This window comes from Lontra canadensis, unplaced genomic scaffold (genome assembly GCF_010015895.1).
Source record: "Lontra canadensis isolate GAN:19392208 unplaced genomic scaffold, GSC_riverotter_1.0 scaffold69, whole genome shotgun sequence".
Lineage (NCBI taxonomy): Eukaryota > Metazoa > Chordata > Mammalia > Carnivora > Mustelidae > Lontra > Lontra canadensis.
Window position 1 is genome coordinate 7,356,128 of NW_022631063.1, and position 25,339 is coordinate 7,381,466.

The window sequence follows — 25,339 nt, forward strand, 5'->3', positions numbered from 1 at the left end:
GAGACACTTAAAAAGTACATTAAAACTTGAGTGCTCTTTTGAAGAGTTTTATTTATTTATTTTTTTTTTTAAAGATTTTTATTTATTTATTTGACAGATCACAAGTAGTCAGAGAGGCAGGTAGAGAGAGAGAGGAGGAAGCAGGCTCCCTGCTGAGCAGAAAGCCCGATTCGGGGCTCGATCCCAGGACCCTGAGACCATGACGCGAGCCGAAGGCAGAGGCTTTAACCCACTGAGCCACCCAGGTGCCCCTTGAAGAGTTTTAGAGGTGTGTAGAAAACTTCGGAAATGAGAAACTAAAAAAAATTTGTGTATGACCCTTTCATTTAGAGATAGGCTCTTAGTATTTTTGTTTATTTCCTACTGTTTTATTTTATTATGCAGATATAGCTTTAAATTTTATTAATTTTTAATTGGGCAATGAATACATGAATATATTCTCATTGCAAAAATTCAAACTTTATAGTTAAAGCTAAAGACTCCATTGACCTCCATCCCTACTCCCAGTCACTTCTGCAGAGCGCTATCAGTTTTGCTATGTAACTCTGTAGAAATTGAGTATTATTTAGAGCATTATTTAGTATTATTTACAATATTTATTTTAGAGTGTAAACACAATACTGATAATGCAAATAGCTTTTTTTTCTTTTCAGCTAAGTAATAGTAGACTTTTAAAACTGCTATATAGGGGCGCCTGGGTGGCTCAGTGGGTTAAGGCCTCTGCCTTTGGCTCAGGTCGTGATCCCGGCGTCCTGGGATCGAGCCCCACGTCAGGCTCTCTGCTCAGCAGGGAGCCTGCTTCCTCCTCTCTCTCTCTGCCTGCCTCTCTGCCTACTCTCTCTCTCTGTCAAATAAATAAAATCTTTTAAATAAATAAATAAATAAATAAAATAAAAACCTGCTATATAATATTAAATAGCATGTATATACCAGAATTTATTCAGCTGTTCTCTCATTGTGGGATATTTTGGATGTTTCCTTTTTGTTGTTGTTACAGTGTTAGAAAACTGTGTTCTCACACATGCCTATCCTTTCATGTATATTCGTGTATTTATTAAGTACTCATTTCTTACCGTAGCCAAATACTGTTTAAGGCACTAGGAATTAAGAGAGGAGCAAACCTAAAAAGGTTTATTAATCACATCATGGAGCTTATATTCTAGTGAGAAGAACAGATAGAAAAACTTGAATTTATAATAAATTAACAATAAAGGCAGGGAAGAAAAATAAATCAGGTAAGGGGATATAAAGTGTTGGAGGACAAGAGCTGTTTCTTTGAATATACTGGTCAGGGATGGTTTCTTTGTGGAGGGGATACTTCAGCAATGACTTAAAATAAGTGAGGGAATGAACCACGTGACAGTCTGGGATAAGAGCATCCCATATGGAGTAAACAACAAATGGGGAAGACCTGATGGTCTAGGCCTTGGGATGTTTGTTTTGTTTTAAAGATTTTATTTATTTATTTGACAGAGAGAGCACAAACAGGGAGGAGGGACAGAGGGAGAGGGAGAAGCAGGCTCCCTGCTGAGCCAGGAGCCCAATGTGGGGCTTGATTCCCAGACCCTGGGATCATGACCTGAGCTGAAGGGAAATGCTTAACCAACTGAGCCACCCAGGCCTCCCGGGATATTTGAAGAAGGAACATGTGTTTCTAAAGCAAAGTTGAGAAGAATGTTAGATGAAATTGTAGAGGTCAGTAGGGGCTAAAATATTTAGAGCTGTGCTGTCCAGTATAATAGCTATGAGCCACATGTACCCATCGAGCACTTGAAATACAGTAATTTTGAGTTGATGAACACTGGATTTTTAAAACTTATTATCCCAGAAAGAATGGGAAATATCTCACAATCACATTTTTATGTCGATTATATATATATATTTTTTAATCCCAGGAATGCAGAGTTGGTTTAATACAGAAAAATCTATTACTGTAACAGACCATATCATAGATAAAATTAAAAGCCAAAAGCCATATATTCAACACTAAATCGCATAAAAAGTATTTGACAAAATCTAACACTTTTTCACAATTAAAAAAAAATCTAGGCATAGAAGGAAACTTGCTCAACATGATAAATATCCATGAGAAACCTACAACTGACATCTATTTAATTATGAAAGAGTGGATGCTTTTGTCTAAAAATGAGCAACAAGATAAGGATGTCTGCTCTCTTTACTTTTATCGGACATTGTACTGGGAGTTGTAGCCAGGACATTAGGACAAGTAAATGAAAGGTATCTAAATTAGAAAAGAAGAAATAAAATTATCCCTATTCAGAGATGACATGATCTTGCATACAGAAAGTTCTACATAATCTACTATTGGAACTAATAAATCAGTTCAGAAAAGTTACAGGATACAAAATCAATATAAAAAATCATATTCCTATTATCTAGCAATAATACAAAAATAAAATTAAGAAAATTACATTTACAATAGCATCAAAATGAATAAAGTGCTGCTTAGAAATAAATTTAACAAAACAAGTATAATATTCATATCCTGAAAACTACAAAACACTGTTCAAAGAAACTAAAGATACTCTAATATGAATGGAAAGACATCCCACAGTCACGGGTCAAAAGCTGTAATATTGTTAAGATGGCAATATTTTCCAAATTGATTTACAGATTGCATGCAAATTGTCGATTATATGTTGAGGTAATATTTTGGACATACTGAGTTAAATAAAATATATTTTTTTAAGATTTTATTTATCCATTTGACAGACAGAGATCACAAGTAGGCAGAGAAGCAGTCAGAGGGAGAGAGGGGGGAGGAAGAAGGCTCCTTGCTGAGCAGAGAGCCCGATGTGGGGCTTCATCCCCAGACCGTGGGATCATGACCTGAGCTGAAGGCAGAGGCTTTAACCCACTGAGCCACCCACGTGCCCCTAAATAAAATATTTAAATTAACCAGTTTCTTTTTACTTTTTAAAATGTGGCTACTAAAAATTTAAAAACTATGAATGTGGCTTATGTTTCTGTTGGACAGTGCTGGTTTAGGTTCTTAAAAATCCATGGAAAGACATTCCGATTAAATGTGATGTATGTTGGGCACCTGACAGGGAAACCAGTTAGGAGGCTGTTGCAGTAGTCCATGTGAGAAATGATAATAATGGTATAAAGATGATGAGAGCATTTTTTTTTTTAAAGATTTTTATTTATTTATTTGACAGATCACAAGTAGGCAGAGAGGCAGGTAGAGAGAGAGAGGAGGAAGCAGGCTCCCCCCTGAGCGGAGAGCCCGATGCTGGGCTCCATCCCAGGACCCTGGGATCATGACCTGAGCCAAAGGCAGAGGCTTTAACCCACTGAGCCACCCAGGTGCCCTGATGAGAGCATTTTTTAAGCTAAAATTAAGTCAGTGCCAAACTGAATTATTAATGATTTGGATAATGGCTATGAAGGAGAGTGTAGTCACAGATGATTCCAGTTTTTTAGCTTTGGCTGATTTTGACAGTGATAACATTTACTAAATTTTGAGAGAAGTGGGTGTAGAGAAGTAAAGTTTTGTTCTAGATTTACTATTTTAAAAAAAATTTTATATATAAAAATATATGTAGTGTATTCAGTATAGTGTACCGAAACCTACGTAAAATCTAAGTGTAGCTCAGTTTTCCCAAGGTGAACTCATCCAGGTAAACAGCTCTCAGATTAAAAAAAGAAAACAAGGGGCCCCTGAGTGGCTCAGTGGTTTGAACATCTGCCTTTGGCTCAGTCATGATCCCACTGTCCTGGGACCCAGTCCCACATTGTGCTTCCTGCTCAGCTGGTAGCCTGCTTCTTCCTCTCCCACGCCCCCTGCTTGTGCTCTCTCTTTCTCTGTCAAATGAATAAATAAGATCTTTAAAACAAAACAAACACTATCCTGATAGCTCCCACTTGTGCTTATAACTCTGTAAATTAGTAGTGTATTCATTGCCATTTCAGAGTACCAGAGCTGTAGACTTTTTTTACATTGTGCCCTAGAATTGAGAAACTCAGACAATTATCAAAAATTGTGTCTAAAAGGTTATGGGTAATTAGAGATTTTTCTGACTTACCATAAATTATGCCTACTTTTGTTTTAAGATTTCATCAGAGAGAAAGAGCGGGATCATAAGCAGACTCCCCACTGCGCAGGAAGCCCCATGCGGGACTTGATCTTAGAACACTCACTAAGCCACCCAGGCATCCAAATTAGGACTGGTTTCAAACTGGGAGTTTGTTTTCAAGAACACAGTACTGCATGTAGGAAATTAATGTAATTATAAACAATCTGATACGTTAAGGACAAATTATCTATACTATTAGTACTCATTGTAAGAATAGTAGAGTATTATACTCATATAAGAATAGAAATCTCTGCTTGGGGTATTGTGGTTAAATAAGTAGCTATATAGGTTTTTTCAGGGAAAAATAAATCATTAAACTTTGTCTTCTCTTCCTCTACCTGCAAAAGTAGAGAATTTAAGGCCTATAAAAACTACTTAGAAGATAAGGATAATCAGGTACTAAGATTTTTAAGAAAATTTCCTCTGCTTTATGGATTCAACATATTCTCAATTCCAAGTATGCAGGAATTGAGATTCTGTACAACTAAAAACAATGCAAAAAACTTGGCAAGATTATAAAATTGCTAAGTTCTTTTGTTTTCAGGAAGTCTGGGTTACTGGAGGATTGAAAATTTAGCTTTTTTGCTTGTGTTTCATGTGAAACAAATTGTAGTATCCATTATACCTACTAGAAATAAAAAATGGAGAAGTCATGAAAAATGAGGTACTCCCCCTTCTCATTCAATAATGCCAAAAGTGAATATACCAACACTTTGCCTGATATTCAATGCAATATGTCTTTTATATAATTTTATCCCTAATTCACATAATCAACATTAAACAAATGAATACATATCTGCATTTTTCAAATTGCTGGTGATTTGGGCAAAATTGAGTATTCTGATTTATAGTTTGTGGGTGTAAAATTGATGAGAGATGGTGATACATAAACCTACACATATGATGAAATTGTGTAGAACTGAATAAATAGACAAGCATGCAGATGAGTGCCAGTAAAACAGAGAAATGTGAACAGGGATAAAGGATTGTATCAACATTGTTCTGCTTTATGCTACAGTGGCAGTATTATATAACAGTCTTCTAAAATACTACCATTGGAGGAAATTGGTAAAGTAATACTATGTTATTATTTCTTAAAATCTATGGTGAATCTATAGATATCTATACAAATTGATAAAGACAGGAATCTATTTGGGATGGAGAAATAGAATTTTCACAGCTTTGTTGGACCTAAAATATCCTACAGTGCTTGTAGAACTACCAGCTTAGTTAGATATGATAATTTTCAGAAAAGCATATACATTACAGTTTCTATTCTGAGCAGATGCAGCTATTTTTATAGCCCATAATTTTGGATGCTATTTAAACTAACTACCTTTGTTTCTTCTACTCTTCACTTTACCCTGTCATATCCTACCACAGATCATGGCTGAAATAGCTTAAGTCCTTCAAATAAATGTCTCATTAAAAGAATGTTAAATAATAGTGATCTGCTGTGTAGATAGAAGTGTTTACAGAGTATCTCACCTATTGGTATTTTTTGTGTCTACACTAGCATATCAGTAAAGTCTCTTGCTCATGATCAGAAAATAGCCTCATATGTAATGTTGTGATTTTACTCAGAGTGGAAAGATACCATATATTACTATTGTAAAAATATCCCATTTTCTTCCTTGATAATTTATTTTTGTTGTATTTTAGGAATTTTAATGTTTTTCTTTTTAAAGCACTATTTTAATCAAAACTCTCCTTTTTGTTTTCAAGGAGCAAAAGGATTGGATTAGTCTGCCCTTGATTTTTCTCTATTTAAAGGTAATCTGCTTGAGTTCACTAATCATACAGACTTAGTACAATTTTCTGTGTGGGTGGCAATCTATATTCAGTGGTTAAAATAGAATTTTATAATATTATGGCTAAGGTTTTGTTTTTTGTTTTTTGTTTTTGTCTTTAATGTTTCACAAAGAGCAGTCTAATCTCTTAAAAAAAATGTCGATTTAAGTTCAAACCACATTTTTAGTTTGTGTTCCAGGATTTTTTTTTCCCCTAGAAATTTATAAGAAATTTTTGCTGTCTGGGTCTGTTTGCCTGAAACTGTATTTTATTCATAGATTGAAGTATTGGAGCCATGGGAATAAAGGTTCAGCGTCCTCGATGTTTTTTTGACATTGCGATTAATAATCAACCTGGTAAGAAAATTAATCTTCCCATGTAACATTTATAAATGAATATTTAATATTAAAAATTAGTAAACTATAAACGAGCTTCCTTCTTTTTCAGCTGGAAGAGTTGTCTTTGAATTATTTTCTGATGTGTGCCCAAAAACATGCGAGAACTTTCGTTGTCTTTGTACAGGTTTGTTGATATTTTTTTCTTTCTTCTTTTTAAGAGGTTTTTTTTTTTTTTTTTTTTTTTTTTTTTAGATTTTATTTATTTATTTATTTAGTTGGAGAGAGAGTGCTAGCACAAGCAGGCAAGGTGTCAGGCAGAGGCAGAGAGAGAAGCAGGCTCCCTGCTGAGCAAGGCTCCCTATTCGGGTCTCAATCCCAGGACCCTGGGATCATGACCTAAGCCGAAGGCAGTGGCTTAACCAACTGAGCCACCCAGGTGTCCCGTTTGTTGACGTTTTTAGTTGGCCTAAAAGTAGTACCATTTGACTATAGTTTTAATTTTTTTATTTAACATATTTTAATTTTCTTTATGCAGATTATGTACCATTGACCAAGATGTGAAAGTAATATATTTTTCTTCATTTAGAGCGAGGGAGAGAACCTTAAGCAGCGGAGCCCAACGGGGTTGGGGGGGGGGGGTCAGTCCCATGACCCTAAGATCACAATCTGCGCTAAAACCAAGAGTCGGATACTTTAACTGACTAAACTATCCAGATACCTCATGAAAGTAAATTTTAGAAAATACCACTTGTAATGGGATTTTATTTTTAAAGATTTTATTTTTTTATTTGACAGAGAGCTCACAAGTGGGGCAGAGCAGCAGGCAGAGAGAGGGGGGGAACCAGGCTTCCCGCTGAGCAGAGAGCCCCATGCTGGCCTCGATCCCAGGGCCCTGAGATCATGACCCAAGTCAAAGGCAGAGGCTTAACCCACTGAGCCACCCAGGCGCCCTTGTAATCAATCTGAGATTGATTTCTATATTTCTATACTTTGCAGAAAAACATGGATGATTTTTAAATGAATTAAAAAAAGAATTCTTAAGGGGAGAGAAAATTCTATAGTTTAAAAACATCTACATAGTTTAAGAGGTGTATTTTACAGGGGAAAGTTTTCATTATTAATTTTGCTTTAATACTGCTTCCTTGACTTCCTTTCTACTAAATGGCCAACTAATTTTTCTTCTCTGTAGGTGAAAAGGGGACAGGGAAATCAACTCAGAAGCCATTACATTATAAGAGTTGTCTTTTTCACAGAGTTGTCAAAGATTTTATGGTTCAAGGTGGTGACTTCAGTGAAGGTAAGACTTTGAAAATCATGTATGCTTTGTTAAGTATCATAGATTTTAAAGTTAGACAAGTCTGTAGAAATACTCAAATAGACAAAAAGAAGGAAGCAGATAGGAAATAATTTTACTTTTAATGCGTGAAGTAATTTCAGAAATTTGCTTCTGGATAAAAAACAATTCTGTATTCATCTCCTAGTAACCTATCAGTATGTGTGTTTGGTCTTGTCAAAACTAGTAATCTTTAACTACAGTATAGTTTATACCTTTACTTTTATTTATTTTTTATTTTTTTAAGGATTTGTACTTACTTATCAGAGAGCACAAGCAGGAGAAGCAGCACACAGAGGGAGAAGTAGGCTCTCCGCTGAGCAAGGAGCCCAGTGCAGGATAGGATCCTAGGATCCTGGGATCCTACCTGAGCCAAAGGCAGATGCTTAATCAGTTGAGCCACCCAGGCACCCCTAGTTTTTATCTATACTTTTAAATTGTAAAAACAAACTATTTTTATTTTTATTTTTATTTTTTTATTTTTTTTTTTAAAGATTTTATTTATTTATTTGATAGAGAGATCACAAGCAGGCAGAGAGGCAGGCAGAGAGAGAGGAGGAAGCAGGCTCCCTGCTGAGCAGAGAGAGCCCGATGCGGGGCTCGATCCCAAGACTCCGAGATCATGACCTGAGCCGAAGGCAGCGGCTTAACCCACTGAGCCACCCAGGCGCCCCCAAAACAAACTATTTTTAAAGATGCTTTGGAAAAAATCTAATTTTTATTCAAAGGTCTACATAATCATTAGAATCTGAATGTTCTTTTTTTCCCACATATCTTAATAGGCCTTGTCACATTTTTGCTCTTGTATCGAAGGGGAAAGAAAGTAATTTGGGATCTTGTCAGTATTGACTTTAAATTAGTATCTTTTAGGATATCCTGTGAACCTTTGAGTATTTTTGAAGTCATTTGAGCACCTACTTTTTAAGAAGTTTTTTTTTTTGTTTTTTTTTTTGTTTGTTTGTTTTTTTTTTAGATTTTATTTATTTGACAGAGAGATCACAAGCAGGCAGAGAGGCAGGCAGAGAGAGAGGAAGAAGCAGGCTCCCTGCTGAGCAGAGAGCCCGATGCGGGGCTCGATCCCAGGACCCTGGGATCATGACCTGAGCCGAAAGCAGAGGCTTTAACCCACTGAGCCACCCAGGCGCCCCAAGAAGTATTTTCTTTAGGCAACATCTTCAAAAAGATTATTGTTTTGAGAGTTTAAGAGTCTTGTGGTTTTCATCCTTAGGAAATGGACGAGGAGGGGAATCTATTTACGGAGGATTTTTTGAAGGTAAAGATGTTTACATTTAAATTTTATTTTTAATGTTTTCTGTGTTATTTTTCTGTATTGAATCAATAAGATTACTAAACAGCATACTAATATCCAACTGCATTCAGTGAATCTGAAAGTTAATTTTCTTGTGAAAAATTTTATGTGATAGATTTTCTTATAGAGGTAGGAATTTTTGTGTGTTGAGTACATTAATGCACCATGTTATTTGAAGGGTTTCAATGGTCTGTAATAAAATCTTGGAAGTATAGTGCTAGAATGGAAACTTCCATAGCTTAATCTTAATTTTTATTAAAAAAGATTTAGCAGTATTTCATAGTAACAATATCCACATGTTTAGTGGGTAAACTTTCCTATGCACTTTTAAAAAAATCTCTTTAACTTATTAAACTTCGGCTATAATATTTTTTCTCAACTTTTTAAGTTTTCTCTTATTTTTTTATTGATGTGAAGATCATTTGAAAGAAATAGAAACATATGAATGTGGAAATAATTTCATATTTCCCATCTTTCACATTAGGGATTAAGTGAAATTTTGTTTCACATTCCACTTGCATTGTTCCCATATTCTAATCCAAGATTGGAAGGCAAGCTACCCTACAATAAATGATGCTGTGGCAGAGATTAAGTTAATGAGTGCCTCTCTGTGTTTAAAATAGTATATGTGCCTTTTTGTGCTCAAAAATGAAACAGATGAAATGTAAAAGAATCCTGTCTGGTTTCTTTCTCCTTCTTTTTAAGGAACATTTTATTTTTTGCTTGAATAATGAAAGCTGTGTTGTTTTTTTAAAAAAAAAAAAAGACAAATGCAAATGGAAAGGAAGGGGGTTGATAATAGTATTTGGAATTTTAGCAAAGGATTGAAAATTAGAAATATTTTTATCTAAAAAGATGGGAGAGGGAGCTAGTTAATATTTGATTCTCTTATTTTAACCTGACTTATCTAAAATTTATCTGGTGCTAAAGAGCACATATGAACAAAAGAAATGAAGCATGAAAATGAAATTTTTCTGGAGGTTATATCAGTAATGTAACTGAAAACTTTGCTTTTCTGTAGATGAGAGTTTTGCTGTTAAACACAACAAAGAATTTCTCTTGTCTATGGCCAACAGAGGGAAGGATACAAATGGTTCACAGTTCTTCATGTAAGTATCTGTGCCATGATCATTTAAAATATCCCTTCTTATGGTGTGTCATTTCTCATTGATCACTAATAAAGGGATCCATAAAGGGGAAAATTTTTGAAGTAAGGAGAACAATGAATTGTTGAAGAGAGTGGGTTAAGCCTCTGCCTTCGGCTCAGGTCATAATCTCAGGGTCCTGGGATGGAGCCCCACATCGAGCTCTCTGTTCAGCAGGGAGCCTTCTTCCCCCTCTCTCTGCCTACTTGTGATCTTTCTCTGTCAAATAAATAAATAAAATTTAAAAAAAAAAAGGAAAGAAAAAGCTGTTCCTTAGAATAGCAGCTAATAAAGGTAAAAGGAATGATAGAAAAGTTGCCATTTTGCATTCATCTCAGTAATAATTGATTAAGAGTTATCTATTTAGAGGGTAAATTTAATAATAGGATATTTATAGAGTATCTCTTTATAAATTACATGATTACAAAGAGTAGAATACAGTTGATCCTTATTATTCAGAGATTCTGTATTTATGAATTCATGTACTCAGAAAAATTTGTTTATAGCCCCGAAGTCCGTATTCTTGATGCTCTCCAATTCTGACCCCCAAAAAATTTTGACCAGAGCTCTTGTCAACAATACATATTTTTTTATTATGTCCTGTGGATATATATTTATTCTCCTCTTCGGTAGCCTTGAACTCTCCTACTCTCAAAGGAACTTAATCTGTAAGCACCATATGAATTATTCTAGTGTTTTACTATTCCATATTTGTAACTCCCTTCAACAGTGAGAAACTTGGCTCCCATTATTTCAGAATTTGTACCCATTTGCTGAGTCCCAGAATAGAAAATCACCATTCTATACTACTGTGAAAAGTAATCTATTCACTAGTGTTACTGTTTGTTTATAGCTATTTTTAGTTTTAGATTGAGAGTATGTAGTTAAAATAATTGTTTAAAAGTGACTTGGATTAGTGCATTTTGGTGTGATTCTGTGTGGTTTTGTGACTCAAAATATGTTAGGTTCATTTGTTTATGAGTATATTTTGTTCTCTCACCTGGTTTTGATTTGTTTTTTTGTTTTATTGTTTGTGTTTGTTTGTAAAACATTATGTGATTCAAAAAGAATGCCTCTGAAACTGTCACTCCCACCAAACTCTTCACCCCATTGTCATTCCCCATTTTTTCATCCTCTGTTCCCACCCATCCATTTTAGTAACCAGCCTCATTAGATTCTGGTTTATCTTCCTGTACTTTTTTTTTTTTTTTAAGATTTTATTTATTTATTTGGAAGAGAGAGAACGAGTGGTGGCGAGGGATGGGGGGGAGAGAAAGAAAAAGAAGCAGACTCCCTGCTGAACAGGGAGCCTGATGAGGGGCTTGATCCCAGGACCTGGAGATCATAACCTGAGCTGAAAGCAGACACTTAACTGACTGAGCCACACAGGCACCCCTTCCTCTATTTTTTTTTTAATAAAGATAAGCACAGATAGATATATATTATTTTCCTTTTTTTCTTACATGATAGATAGCATATAATATATACCGTGTTTTGCTCTTTTCACTTACCACTATATCCTGGAAATCATTCCATGTCATTACATAGAGATCCTTTTCATTTGTTTTTGCAGCTGTATAATATTGTGTGAATATACTCTGGTTGATTAAACCAGTTGTTGGGGATTTTTCTGATTTTTTAAATGAAAACAATTTATATTGTGTTGGTTGTAGAAAAAATTAGAACACAGGTAATAACATTCCCATCCCCAGGGTATCTTTGTCTGCATTAAAAATGAAAGTAAATGTTGCATACAGGGATATCTGGGTGGCTCAGTCGGTTAAGTGTCTGCCTTCGGCTCAGGTCATGATTCCAGGGTCCTGGGATAGAGTTCTGCATTGGACTTCTTGCTCAGTGGGGAGCTTGCTTCTCCCTCAGCCTACTGCTCCCCCTGCCTATGCACTCTCTCTTTCCTTGACAAATAAATAAAATCCTAAATAAATAAATGTTTCATATACTCTATAATCAACTTTTGGATGCAGTATAAATCTCTGCAGAGCACTAAGTATTAACATTTTTAATAACTATATGTGACTCCATTGTTTGGATGTATTATGCTTTATTTACCTAATTTTTAAACATTTGACTCGCTTCTTTGTTCGAACTGTTGCAGTGAACATTGTTATATCTGTTTGATGCATTTTTAATTATTTTACATAAACTGCTAGGAGTTTACTTAGTGAAATGTTTACACTTTTTTTTTCTAAGATTTTATTTATTTGAGAGAAAGAACACAACCAGAGAGGAGGGACAGAAGTAGAGGGAGAAGGGGGCTTGATCCCAGAATCCTGGGATCATGACCCGAGCCAGTCAGATGGTTAACCATTTAAGCCACCCAGGCACCGCTGTTTGTGCATTTTTAAGCCTTTGCAGGTTTATTGCTACTGGACTCTGGTATCAGCAGTATGCAAAGTTCCACTGTCACCAGATTCTCAACAACACTTACTATTATCATTTGTTTTCCTTTTTTTTTTTTCTTTTTAAGAAAAATCCTTCCTGTGCTAACCAAAATCTCCCTGTTAAGTTTATGTAATCTTTCATGTATATTTTCAGAACCTTCCCTCTATATGTTGATTTTTCCTTATCTCTTAATTTCTAGGTAGCCCTTCTTTAATTTCTGTGTGTTACTGTTTTTAAAGGAGAAAAACATCAGTTTTTAATCTTAAATTATTTTTTATTGTGGCAACACATATGATATAAAATTTGCCATTTTAACCATTTTTAAGTGCATAATTGTATTAATTATATTCACAATACTGGAGCTGTTACCACTGTATCCAAAACTATTTCATTGTCCCAGAAATTAACCCATTTCTTTTTACCCTCAGCCCCTGGTAACCTCTATTTTCTATCTATGTGCATTTGCCTATTCTAGAGAAATAAGCAGAACCGTACAATATTTGTCCTTCTGTGTCACGCTTATTTCATTTAGCATGTTTTCAAGGTTCAGCTATGTTGTTGCATGTATCAGAACTTTTTCCTTTTTATGGCTGAATATCACTCCATTATATGTACATACCATGTTTAGTTTATCCATATGCATCTGTTGGTGGACATTTGGGTTGTTTCCACCTACTGGCTATTACGAAGAGTGGTGCAGCAAACATTGGCATACCCATATTTGTGTGAGTCCCTTCTCAATTTTAGGTGTTTACCAAGAAGTGGAATTGCTGAATCCTATGGTAATTCTGTAGTTAGTTTTGTGAGGAGCCACTGAACTGTTTTCCACATCATTTTACATTCCTATCCACACTCTACAAGAGTTCTAGTTTTTGTACTCCTCGTCAGTACTTTTTTTTTTTTTTTAAATAACCAATCTGGGAATGACCATGAAAATAGAGTATTGATTGGTTTAGGGGTTACAAGTAAATTCTAGAGGGCAAGTGAACTTGGCAAATGTATCTGTGAAGCAAAGATTGACTAAATCTAAATGCAAATTGTATATATACATTGAATGTAAATATGTAATACAAATACATATATACACATAGGTTTTTATATCTCTAGATGGTTTAAGCAGGTTCAGTTGAGCATAGCTGTTAGAGTCAGAAAACAATAATAGGTTGGTTATAAAAGTAAGATGATCTTTTAAAAATACATTTACATGTTTGAATTTTTTTCATTAGTATTGTGTGGGCTTTAACCAAAGCTTAGCTTAAATTGTGTTCCTTCTTCCAAACTTTCAATGACTTTCTTGATGGTTCTTTAAAATAATAAATGAGGGGCTCATAGGTGGCTTAGTGGGTTAAAGCCTCTGCCTTTGGCTCAGGTCATGATTCCAGGGTCCTGGGTTTGAGCCCCACATCAGGCTCTCTGCTCAGCAGGGAGCCTGCTTCCCTTCCTCTCTCTGCCTGCCTACTTGTGGTCTCTGTCAAAAATTAAATAAAATCTTTTAAAAAATAATAATAATAAATGATATACAGTGCTCATCTTCAGTCGTTACAGCAGTATGTCTTCATAGCTACTCAAATACCAGTCTTCTTAACTATAGAGCTTTAAGCAATGTATGGAGTGGAAAAAAGAATTTTAAAATATTATTCATTTGTTGGACTTTTTGCTTACTTTGAGTTTGGTCCAAAGTTTTCTGGTTTTTTTCTTTTGTTTTTTTTTTTTAAGATTTTATTTATTTGACAGGGAGAGAGAGAGAGTACGCCACAAGCAGGGAGAATGACAGTGCGGGAGAAGCAGGACCCTGGGATCATGAGCTGAGCCAAAAGCAGGTGCTTAACGAGCTGAGCTATCCAGGCATCCCGAGTTTGGTCCAAAGTTTTAATTCAGATCTTTTTCTTCATTGTGAAGTTTCCTTGTTTATCAGGGCTAAAAAATTCAAAAGTCCTCAGGTCTTAGGCAAGTAAAATAAGCAAATAAAGCCTGCTGGGACAAGAACCTAAACTATTAATCCATGTATTGAAAAGACAAGGATAATCAGCCTGACCCATTATTGCCACATGCCAGGTGCCACACCTTCCAGCTTTCCAAAAAAGGTCTGAAATCTGGACTTTTATGTGAAAGTATCCAAAATTTTGAATCTTGGCAACTAATTGAAAATTTTATAAACACCATAAGGACCGTTTCTTTTCTGGTCCAACAGAACATGTGTGAGGACCTTCTAAATATTATCCGTAGGGAGTACGTTTCAAAACCCCCTAGTGGATGCTTGAAACTGCAAATAAAGTTTAGTTTATAAGTTAGGTATAGTAAGAGATTAACAACAATAGTAATAAAATAATTATACTAATACACTGTAACAAAGGTTACATGAATGTGGTCACTGTGAAAATATCTTACTGTACTCATCCTTCTTGAGATGATGTGAGATGATAAAATGCCTACCTGATGAAATGAAGTGAGGTGAAGGGTTCCTATGTGGCGCAGTTGATTAAGTGTCTGCTTTCAGCTCAAGTCATGATTCTGGGGTCCAGGGATTGAGCCCCATGTCAGGCTCCCTGCTAAGCGGGGCACATGCTTCTCCCTCTCCCTTGGCCTGCTGCTCCCCCTGCATGGGCTCTTTCTATCTGTCAAATAAATAAAATCTTTAGAAAAAATGAGATGAGGTGACTAACAGGCATTGTGACATAGTATTAGGCTACTATTGAACTGACAGTATGTGAAGAGGATTGTTTACTTCTGGACTGCGATTGACTGCAGTTGACTATAGGTGACTGAAACAGTGAAAAGCAAAACCATGGATAAGGGGGTGACCTATGCTTTAACTGTTTAAAATGTTAAGGTTGAAAAGCACTATAATTTTACATTTAAACCTACAAGCTGGTAGAATCTTGATAAATTATGGTCTGTCCATACAATAGAACATTATACAACTGTAGAACTTCCTACACCTATGAATATTCAGTAAGAATCCAGTCACATGCAAGAAACATAGATGGATAGAAATGACACCAAAATGTCAACTTTAATTACATGTAAGTTTTCAACAATGAGTAGGTATTCATTTTATGATCAGAATAAGTTTTTGAAAATAGATTATGTAAAAGGCATCTTGCATTATTTGTTCTACTTAAGGTTAATGTAATAAGATTCTATTATGTTAAAATAGCATATGATTCTTTGCAACTTTGTTTCCAATGCAGTTATTTTCTTTTCCTTTTTAGAGATGCTAACTTTGTTTTTCTCTGACTTTGTTTTTATTCTTCTATCTGATGACTTCCAAAGAACAACGAAGCCAACTCCTCATTTAGATGGGTAAAGATTATTTTTATTTTTTTGACCATTTTAAATTAATGTTAAACTTAAAAGCTCTTATTTAATCATCTTACAATTGACTGTTTAGGCATCATGTTGTTTTTGGGCAAGTGATATCTGGTCAAGAAGTTGTGAGAGAGATAGAAAACCAGAAAACAGATGCAGCCAGCAAACCATTTGCTGAGGTGCGGATACTCAGTTGTGGAGAGCTAATTCCCAAATCTAAAGGTAAGAAAACAAGTACATACTGCTGGTAATTCTTATGCATACAAAATGAGCAGAGACATTCTAAATAGTTGGCATGAAATTTATACTAATGTGAATATAATTATCAGGGATTTTTGGTTTTTAAATGTATTTTATCTTTATACTTTGTTCATTTACCATGGAATCACTTAATTTTCTCGGTACTTACTGTAATTTATCCTTCCACTTTGTTTTTTTGACGGTAGTTGTCTAAATAGCATGGTAACAAATACTCTTCTAGAGAAAGACACAGTGAAGGGGAAGATAACAGTTGAAGAGAATAACGTAGACTACGAAACTGGGGAATAAATTATTTTCCCTTCATGCACTCCTGAGATTCAGAAGCACCTGGCATTTTTGAGAAACTTCTTAGACCAGAACTTTTGAAGTTAACATGACCAGTAGTTTGATATGATACTATCTGAATGGTAAGAACTTTGTTTTAAGTGAGTATTTTAAGTGTTTATATTTGTGAAATACGTAACTGCTACCATTTATTACAGATACTGGGTCTCTTATTCTAAAAATACAGGGTGAGATTACCTGTGGAGAAAACAATAAAATAATAAATGGACTCTATTCTGCCCATTCTAACTAGTCTAGGAAATAATAATACCAGTACTTAGTTTTTCATCTTTAACAAATGTGAGAGTCACCTGTAATTTTTTGTGATCCTCACATCAACCCGGTAGTATTTCCCCCATTTTACAGGTGAAGATGGTTGGAAGATTAAGTTGTTTACCACATCAGGGAGCTAAGCTTCAAACCTAAGCTTGCTGGCTCCAGATTTAGAACTTTTTTCTATTATGTATTGCTAATGCATTAAAGTCTTCAACAAATCCCTTTCAGAATTGCCGTAAGTAGAACATTCTGTTCTCAAGTTTTAGGTATACTAATTTCTTTGTATCATTTAGAAATACACACATTTGTTTTAATTTAAAAAGACCAGAGATTGTCATAGAGAAGACTTATTTTTAATTTTCTGTTTCTGTATTCCACTTTGGTTCAGATGATTTCATTTTCTTCTCTGTCATATCAAGTATGTACCTTGTAAACCATTGCAGGAGTATGCTGCAGCTCATAATGGGAGTGTTTATATAACTTCTTGGTGTTCATGAGCCTAGCTATCTGTCTATATGTACAAACAACATATATAATGTATGCCTTGTGTTTGTGAGGATCCAGTAAAGAATGAGGTATTACTGAATAACTTATTTTTTTAGAAAATTAAAAACTAAAAAGCAATCTGTGATGTTTGCAAGTTTTGGACCCTGGTACAGATACTTCTTCAGAGTGTTGTTAGTACAATTGGAACATTTTTGTTTAAGGCATTATTTCTTCACATATCATCTAGGAAATCTTTATCTTTTATTCTTTTTTTTTCTTGTAGTTTGTAGTCTGTAAGATCTCTTATGTTAGGATCTATTCTCTGCTTATAAAAGTTAAGGATACTGTCGTTTATATATTTAGAAAGAAGTTGAGGTAATTAAAAAATATACCTTTTAAACCATAAGCAGTTATCATAGATTCTCTAATAAATTTGGTGTAAAGATTCTTTTGATAATAAAATGTCAGTGTTTGAATATGTGCTGAAAGAGAAAGTGAATGATGGTCACTCTTTATATGTTGTTATTTATGTCTCAAGTCTTTTTGATATATTTTCACTTAATAGAGATAAATGCTAATTTTGCCTATGCCATTATGACCAGGAAGTTGTGCCAAAAGTTGATGTAGTATCCTACTGTGCTAAGGAAGCATACCTTGCCCTTATCATTCTCAGCAGTTGGGGGGGTGGCAGGGGGCATACATTTGGCCCTTTATTAGTGTCTGCCCAGGAGTTCCTGAAAACGTCAGATTTGTTTGGAGCCATAGCTTCCATTCCTACTCTGTTCTGGACCATATTGTGGAAATATGAAAAGATCTTTATATTCGAGGTCACACAGTTTGGAACCTGTTACCCTACAGTCCTTTAGTTACCATTCAGAATATTGGTTAGAATGGATTTTGTCATGCCTCTACATAATCTTTTTTTTTAGGTAGAGCTATATCTCACATCCAGTTTATAAATTGATGGCCTCCTTACAGTTTTAAATTGGAAACAAAGTTTTATGCAACACAGTGGTGTTCATCATCATTACATTTAAAACCTTGTTTGAGAGATTTACACCCCAGTTTAAAAAGAAGTAAATGCAGAATCTTTCTTTTCTTTTTCTAACTTCCTGAAAGAAAACAAAAAGACTTCTGAAGAATTCTGACTGTCTGGGCCCACCTGTATATTGTCTTGGTGAGTCTGGGCAATCTTCTTGGGCCTTTCTCCCTTTGCTGTTGCAAGATTGGAAATTCTGCTTTTTGTAGCTAGTTGGAGGTGCCTGAGAAGGTTCACAGTCAAGAAGAAGCTTCCAAAAGATGCAGAAATGGAACACTGGAAGCTAATAAAAACTGCATTTTTGTAGAGACTGTCATGGGGCAGAGTGGAGGATAGAACACAGACCACCAGAGAATGAAACCACTACCTCAGTCAAGGTACTTACTAGTTTTTCACGAGTTGGCAGGACCTCAGGTCATGGTCTTTTGAGAACTTGCTGGAGTTGTTTAAATAGAGGTCTGTATACCTTGACCATGCAACAAGAGAGGGGGCCGTTGCTACATTACAGAAACACAAGTGCTGAGTTGGGGCAACATTACAATAAATAGTTATATGAGCAGAAATTCTGCATATACGTGGTAGGAAACATTGCCTAACAATATACAAAGATCAGAACAAGGGAAGCAGCTAGTGAATCTTGTACTCAGTAGATGGTAAAGAATACAGAGACTCACTTGTATAGCAACAGGATCCCTCCCATTCATTGCCCTTAACGTGGAATTGGGGGCAGTGGTGATGGCCCTTTTACTGAAAAATAATGGGATATTAAACTTAGCAAGTGTTAGATGAGACCAGTAATATGAAATGAAAATACCTAACGGAGACCTATTTTACTAGTTCTGTTCTTTAATTTCTGTTCTGTTCTTGAATTGTATTTGATAGTGCCCTAGAAATGTACTTGAATACAAAGGTTTCACATGAAATTCATTGACGAAAAATCTATAGATGTTAAATAATAATCAGTAAGGCAGCATTTTTTTTTTACCTGAGATTTTTAGAAGCAAAATGTTCTGGAGCTTGCTTTATTTGTTTTTGTTTTACCTTAATATCATACTAGTAGAGTCAAGACCTAATTAATAAGATTACACTACACCCTAACCTCGCCCCTAAAATGGTTTGTGAATAGGATTGGGAAGTTCTTTTTCCTGATGATAAGAAAACTACATAATCTAAAAAAATTATCCAGATATGGCCCCAAAGTTGAAAGTGTTATTACTCTTTGTGATTCCTTTTCATCTATTATGATTTTTATCTTGCCTTGTCATTTTGCTTCGAGTAGTGTTTAATTTGACCTTAAGAATACTTACATGTTTGTTACAGATACTTTGGAACAGATTGTTAAGTGGTTAGGCAAGTATAGGAGGATTTTTTGCAGGATCAAAACCATTGTTGTCCAACTTGGAAGTTTTAAAATATCTACAATTTTTAACTTTTTATTATTATTTTTTAAGATTTTTTTTGAGAGAGTGAGCGAGAGTGAACACGAGTCAGGGGCAATGGGAGATGGAGAAGCAGACTCTCCATTAAGCAGGGACCCTAACTCCAGGCTTGATCCCAGGACCCCAGGATCATGAACTCAGCTGAAGGAATCTGCCTAACCAACTGAGCCACCCAGACACCCCAGTATCTACAATTTATTTATTTATTTATTTTAATTTTTTTTTTTTTAAGATTTTATTTATTTATTTGACAGAGATCACAAGTAGGCAGAGAGGCAGGCAGAGAGAGAGGAGGAAGCAGGCTTGCCGCTGAGCAGAGAGCCCGATGCAGGGCTCGATTGCAGGACCCTGAGATCATGACCTGAGTCGAAGGCAGAGGCTTTAACCCACTGAGCCACGCAGGCGCCCCTTGATTGATTTTAATTCAGTGTAATTAACATACAGTATTCTCTTAGTTTCAAATGTACAATATAGTGCTTCAACAATTCTATACATTACTCAGTGCTAATCATAAGTGTATTTTTAATTCTTTTCACCTATTTGACCCACCCCACTCCCAACCCCCACCCTACACACACACTCTGGTAACCATCAGTTCTCTGTTTAAAAGGAGATGGTTTTTTATTTGTTTCTTTCTTGTTCATTTGTTTTGTTTCTTAAATTCCACAAGAGTGAAATCATAGGGTATTTGTCTTTCACTGACTGACTTATTTTACTTAGTATTATGCCCTAGATCTGTGTTGTTGCGAATGACAGATTTCATTCTTTTTTATGGCTGAGTAATACTCCATTTCCATATATGCCACATTTTTGTCCATTCATCTGTCAATGGACACTTGGGCTGCTTCCATAATTTCACTGTTTGAAATAATGCTTCAATAAACAGGGTTTTATATATCTTTTCAAATTAGTGCTTTTGTATTTTGGCAATAAATACCCAGTAGGGGAATTACTGGGTCATGTGATAATCCTATTTTTAATTTTTTTTTTTTTAAGATTTTATTTATTTATTTGAGAGAGAGGCAGTGAGAGAGAGCATGAGCGAGGAGAAGGTCAGAGGGAGAAGCGGACTCCCCATGGAGCTGGGAGCCCGATGCGGGACTCGATCCCGGGACTCCGGGATCATGACCTGAGCCGAAGGCAGTCGTCCAACAAACTGAGCCACCCAGGCGTCCCCTATTTTTAATTTTTTGAGGAATCTGCATACTGCTTTCCAGAGTAGCTGCAACAGTTTGCATTCTCACCATCATTGCTTGAGGTTTCTTTTTTCTCCACATACTCACCAACACTTGTTTCTTGTGTTTTTGATTTTAGTCATTTTGACAGATCTGAAGTAATACTTCATTGTGTTTTTTTTTCTTTATTTTATTAGCTTATCTTTCGTCACAGTATTCATTTTACTATAATCTGCTATCAACATTACATCAAGATTTCAGTGTAACTTCTCCCGAAGTTGATCAGTCAGTCCATACTTCGTTTTGATTTTGTTTTGCATTTCCCTGATAATGAGTGATGTTGGGCATCTTTTCATGTGTCTTAGCCATCTGGATGTCTTGTTGGAAGAAATTTTAATTTCTGCTCAATTTTAATTGGACTATTTGGGTTTTTTGGTGTTGAGTTGTGTAAGTTCTCTATATATTTTGGAAACTAACCCTTCATTGGATATGTCATTTGCAAATACCTTTTCCCATTCAGTTGGTTGTCTTTTTTTTTTTTTTTTTTTTTTAGATTTTATTTATTTATTTGACAGAGAGACACAGTGAGAGAGGGAACACAAGCAGGAGGAGTGGGAGAGGGAGAAGCAGGCTTCTTGCTGAGCTGAGAGCCCCATGTGGGGCTCAATGCCAGGACCCTGGGATCATGACCTGAGCCAAAGGCAGATGCTTAACTGTCTGAGCCACCCAGGCTCAGTTAGTTGTCTTTTAGTTTTGTTGATTGTTTCTTTTCTGTGCAGGAGCTTTATATTTTGATGTAGTCTCAATAGTTTTTGCTTTTGTTCTCCTTGAGACGTATCTAGAAAAAAGATGCTGTGGCTGATGTTAGAGAAATGACTGCTTATGTTCTCTTCTAGGATTTGTATAGCTTCAAAACTCATATTTAGATCCTTAATCCATTTTGAGTTTATTTTTGTGTACGGTGTTAGAAAGTGGTCTGGTTTCATTCTTTTCCATGTAGCTGTCTAGTTTTCCCAGTGCCATTTGCTGAAGAAACTTTTTCCTGTTGTATATTCTTGCCTCCTTTGGCATAGATTAATTGACCATATAACTGCAGGTTTATTTCTGAACTGTCTGTTCTGTTCTTTTGATTTCTGTGTCTGTTTGGGGGCCACTACTATACTGTTTTGATTACTGTAGCTTTGAAAATCTTGAAATTTGGGATTGTGATGCCTTCAGTTTGTCCTTTTTCAAGATTGTTTTGACTATTGAGGGTCTTTTCTGGTTCCATACCGATTTTAGGATTGTTTTTCCAGTTCTGTGAAAAATGTTCTTGATATTTCAAAATAATTTGCATTAAATCTGTAGATCGCTTTGGGTAGTATGGACATTTTTAACAGTATCTATTCTTCCAAACCCTGAGCATGGACTGTCTTTCCATTTGTTTTATATTCAGTTTCTTTCATCAGTGTTTTATAGTTTTAGAGTGCAGGTCTTTTATCAACTTGGTTATAGTCTACTCATTCTTAATTACACCTGTAAGGGGACTTTTGTTCAGTGCTTATTAGCATTTTGTGAGTACAGATACTACTTCCCACTTTTCCTACTCATATGAAGTCTTAGTATAATATAGTCAGTTCTCCTATACTGTTTGAAAACATGTTTTTGTTTTATTCAATTGGTATATTAGAAAACAATTTGAATGTAACACCTCTTTTGACTTTAGCTTATACATGATCTTGTTTACAAGAGGCATTAGGTAAATGCGGAAAATTATACCCAGGTGAACAGCTTCACAGGAATACACAAAAATTACACATTACACACACTTAAACATCAACTAAACTATCACAGTTAATGACTTGTGTTATGAGTCACACCCAAGCCCAATCTACTGCTGAAACCTTCCATCTGATTTTAGCTCACCCTTCTTTCACTATCTTTACAGTAACTCACAAGTTATAGCCCCCTAATATTTATTGCCACAAGTGAACTCTAGGTTTTTTCTTTTTCTTCTTCTTTTTTTTTAAAGCTTTTATTTATTTATTTGACAGAGAGAGACACAGCGAGAGAGGGAACACAGGCAGAGTGAGTGGGAGAGGGAGAGAAGCAGGCTTCCGGCCAAGCAGGGAGCCTGATGTGGGGCTTGATCCCAGGACCCTAGGATCATGACCCAAGCCAAAGGCAGTTGCTTAACAACTGAGCCACCCAGGCGCCCCACCCTAGGTTTTTTCCAAATGAAGTGCCACATTTATTGTTGTATTTATATATTAAACATTTAACATGTGTAAAACCCTGCTGCCATTTTTATTAGTTTCCTGTCCTATCATTGAAGTTTTTGAGTTTGCACCCCTTTCCCCATTTTTCCCATAAGCCACGTAGTTTTTATTGTGTAATTTTTCATACGCAGCATAATGATTTATAGGAATACATAAGTTGTGTAACAGCAGAACTGACTTTATTTCTTTAAAGCCTTTCTACTTTACTCTTGTGTTTATTGGCTGTACTCACTTCTAGATCCTTATACAATTTATAGTCAAGAGTTTCTAGAAAATTTACTACCTAAATGTGTATTTTCTGATGCTATTTGCTATTGAATGCACAACTTGTTGGTCTGATGTTCCAAATAGATCCGAAACTCTTTGAGGGAAAGTGCATGCCTTACAAGTTTACTATGGAACTTACCATGTACTCTACAATCTTCATTCCTGCCATCATATTACATACCTATCTATATACTATTCAGTTAAACATACAGTTGACCTTTGAGCCACATTGGTTTGAACTCCATGAATCCATTTATACATGGATTTTTTTTTTTAATAAACATATAATGTATTATTAGCCCCAGGGGTACAGGTCTGTGAATCGCCAGGTTTGCACACTTCACAGCACTCACCATATCACACACCCTCCCTAATGTCCACAACCCCCCCCACCATCTCCCTACATCCCTCCTCCCGGTCACCCTCAGTTTGTTTTGTGACAGTAAGAGTCTCTTATGGTTTGTCTCCCTCCCGATCCCATCCTGTTTTATTTATTCTTTTCCTACTCCCCAAACCCCCCACGTTACATCTCCACTTCCTCATGTCAGGGAGATCATATGATAGTTGTCTTTCTCTGATTGACTTATTTCGCTAGGCATAATACCCTCTAGATCCATCCACGTAGTCACAAACGGCAAGATTTCATTTCTTTTGATGACTACATAGTATTCCATTGTATATATATACCACATCTTCTTTATCCATTCATCTGTTGATGGACATCTGGGTTCTTTCCATAGTTTGGCTATTGTGGACATTGCTGCTATAAACATTTGGGTGCACGTGCCCCTTCGAATCACTACATTTGTATCTTTAGGGTAAATACCCAGTAGTGCAATTGCTGGGTCATAAGGTAGCTCTATTTTCAACATTTTGAGGAACCTCCATGCTGTTTTCCAGAGTGGTTGCACCAGCTTGCATTCCCACCAACAGTGTAGGAGGGTTCCCCTTTCTCCACATCATCGCCAGCATCTGTCATTTCCTGACTTGTTAATTTTAGCCATTCTGACTATTGTGAGGTGGTATCTCATTGTGGTTTTGATTTGTATTTCCCTGATGCCGAGTGATGTGGAGCACTTTTTCATGTGTCTGTTGGCCATCTGGATGTCTTCTTTGCAGAAATGTCTGTTCATGTCTTCTGCCCATTTCTTGATTGGATTATTTGTGCTTTGGGTGTTGAGTTTGCTAAGTTCTTTATAGATTTTGGACACTAGCCCTTTATCTGATATGTTGTTTGCAAATATCTTCTCCCATTCTGTCAGTTGTCTTTTGGTTTTGTTAACTGTTTCCTTTGCTGTGCAAAAGCTTTTGATCTTGATAAAATCCCAATAGTTCATTTTTGCCCTTGCTTCCCTTGCCTTTGGTGATGTTCCTAGGAAGATGTTGCTGCGGCTGAGGTCAAAGAAGTTGCTGCCTGTGTTCTCCTCAAGGATTTTGATGGATTCCTTTCTCACATTGAGGTCCTTCATCCATTTTGAGTCTATTTTCGTGTGTGGTGTAAGGAAATGATCCAATTTCATTTTTCTGCATGTGGCTATCCAATTTTCCCAACACCACTTATTGAAGAGGCTGTCTTTTTTCCATTGGACATTCTTTCCTGCTTTGTCGAAGATTAGTTGATCATAGAGTTGAGGGTCTATTTCTGGGCTCTCTATTCTGTTCCATTGATCTATGTGTCTGTTTTTGTGCCAGTACCATGCTGTCTTGATAATGACAGCTTTGTAGTAGAGCTTGAAGTCCGGAATTGTGATGCCACCAACTTTGGCTTTCTTTTTCAATATTCCTTTGGCTATTCGCAGTCTTTTCTGGTTCCATATAAATTTTAGGATTATTTGTTCCATTTCTTTGAAAAAAGTGGATGGTACTTTGATAGGAATTGCATTAAATGTGTAGATTGCTTTAGGTAGCATAGACATTTTCACAATATTTATTCTTCCAATCCAGGAGCATGGAACATTTTTCCATTTCTTTGTGTCTTCCTCAATTTCTTTCATGAGTACTTTATAGTTTTCTGTGTATAGATTCTTAGTCTCTTTGGTTAGGTTTATTCCTAGGTATCTTATAGTTTTGGGTGCAATTGCAAATGGGA

At 35.8% G+C, this 25,339-nt stretch overlaps 1 protein-coding gene across 5 annotated transcripts in view; it reads left to right on the plus strand.

The window, feature by feature from the left end:
• PPIG (peptidylprolyl isomerase G) overlaps positions 1–25,339 on the plus strand; it is a 54,501-nt gene that overhangs the window by 11,715 nt on the left and 17,447 nt on the right. For 4 of the 5 annotated variants that reach the window (XM_032880401.1, XM_032880398.1, XM_032880400.1 and 1 more), the window contains 8 exons: positions 5,826–5,873; positions 6,170–6,247; positions 6,339–6,413; positions 7,419–7,526; positions 8,791–8,835; positions 9,893–9,980; positions 15,690–15,719; positions 15,808–15,947. In XM_032880401.1, the coding sequence (XP_032736292.1) occupies positions 6,187–6,247; positions 6,339–6,413; positions 7,419–7,526; positions 8,791–8,835; positions 9,893–9,980; positions 15,690–15,719; positions 15,808–15,947 (547 nt within the window). In that variant the 5' untranslated portion in view covers positions 5,826–5,873; positions 6,170–6,186. Of the gene's footprint in view, positions 1–4,496; positions 4,558–5,825; positions 5,874–6,169; positions 6,248–6,338; positions 6,414–7,418; positions 7,527–8,790; positions 8,836–9,892; positions 9,981–15,689; positions 15,720–15,807; positions 15,948–25,339 lie in introns of all 5 variants that reach the window. The other variant, XM_032880399.1, reaches the window with a different exon arrangement.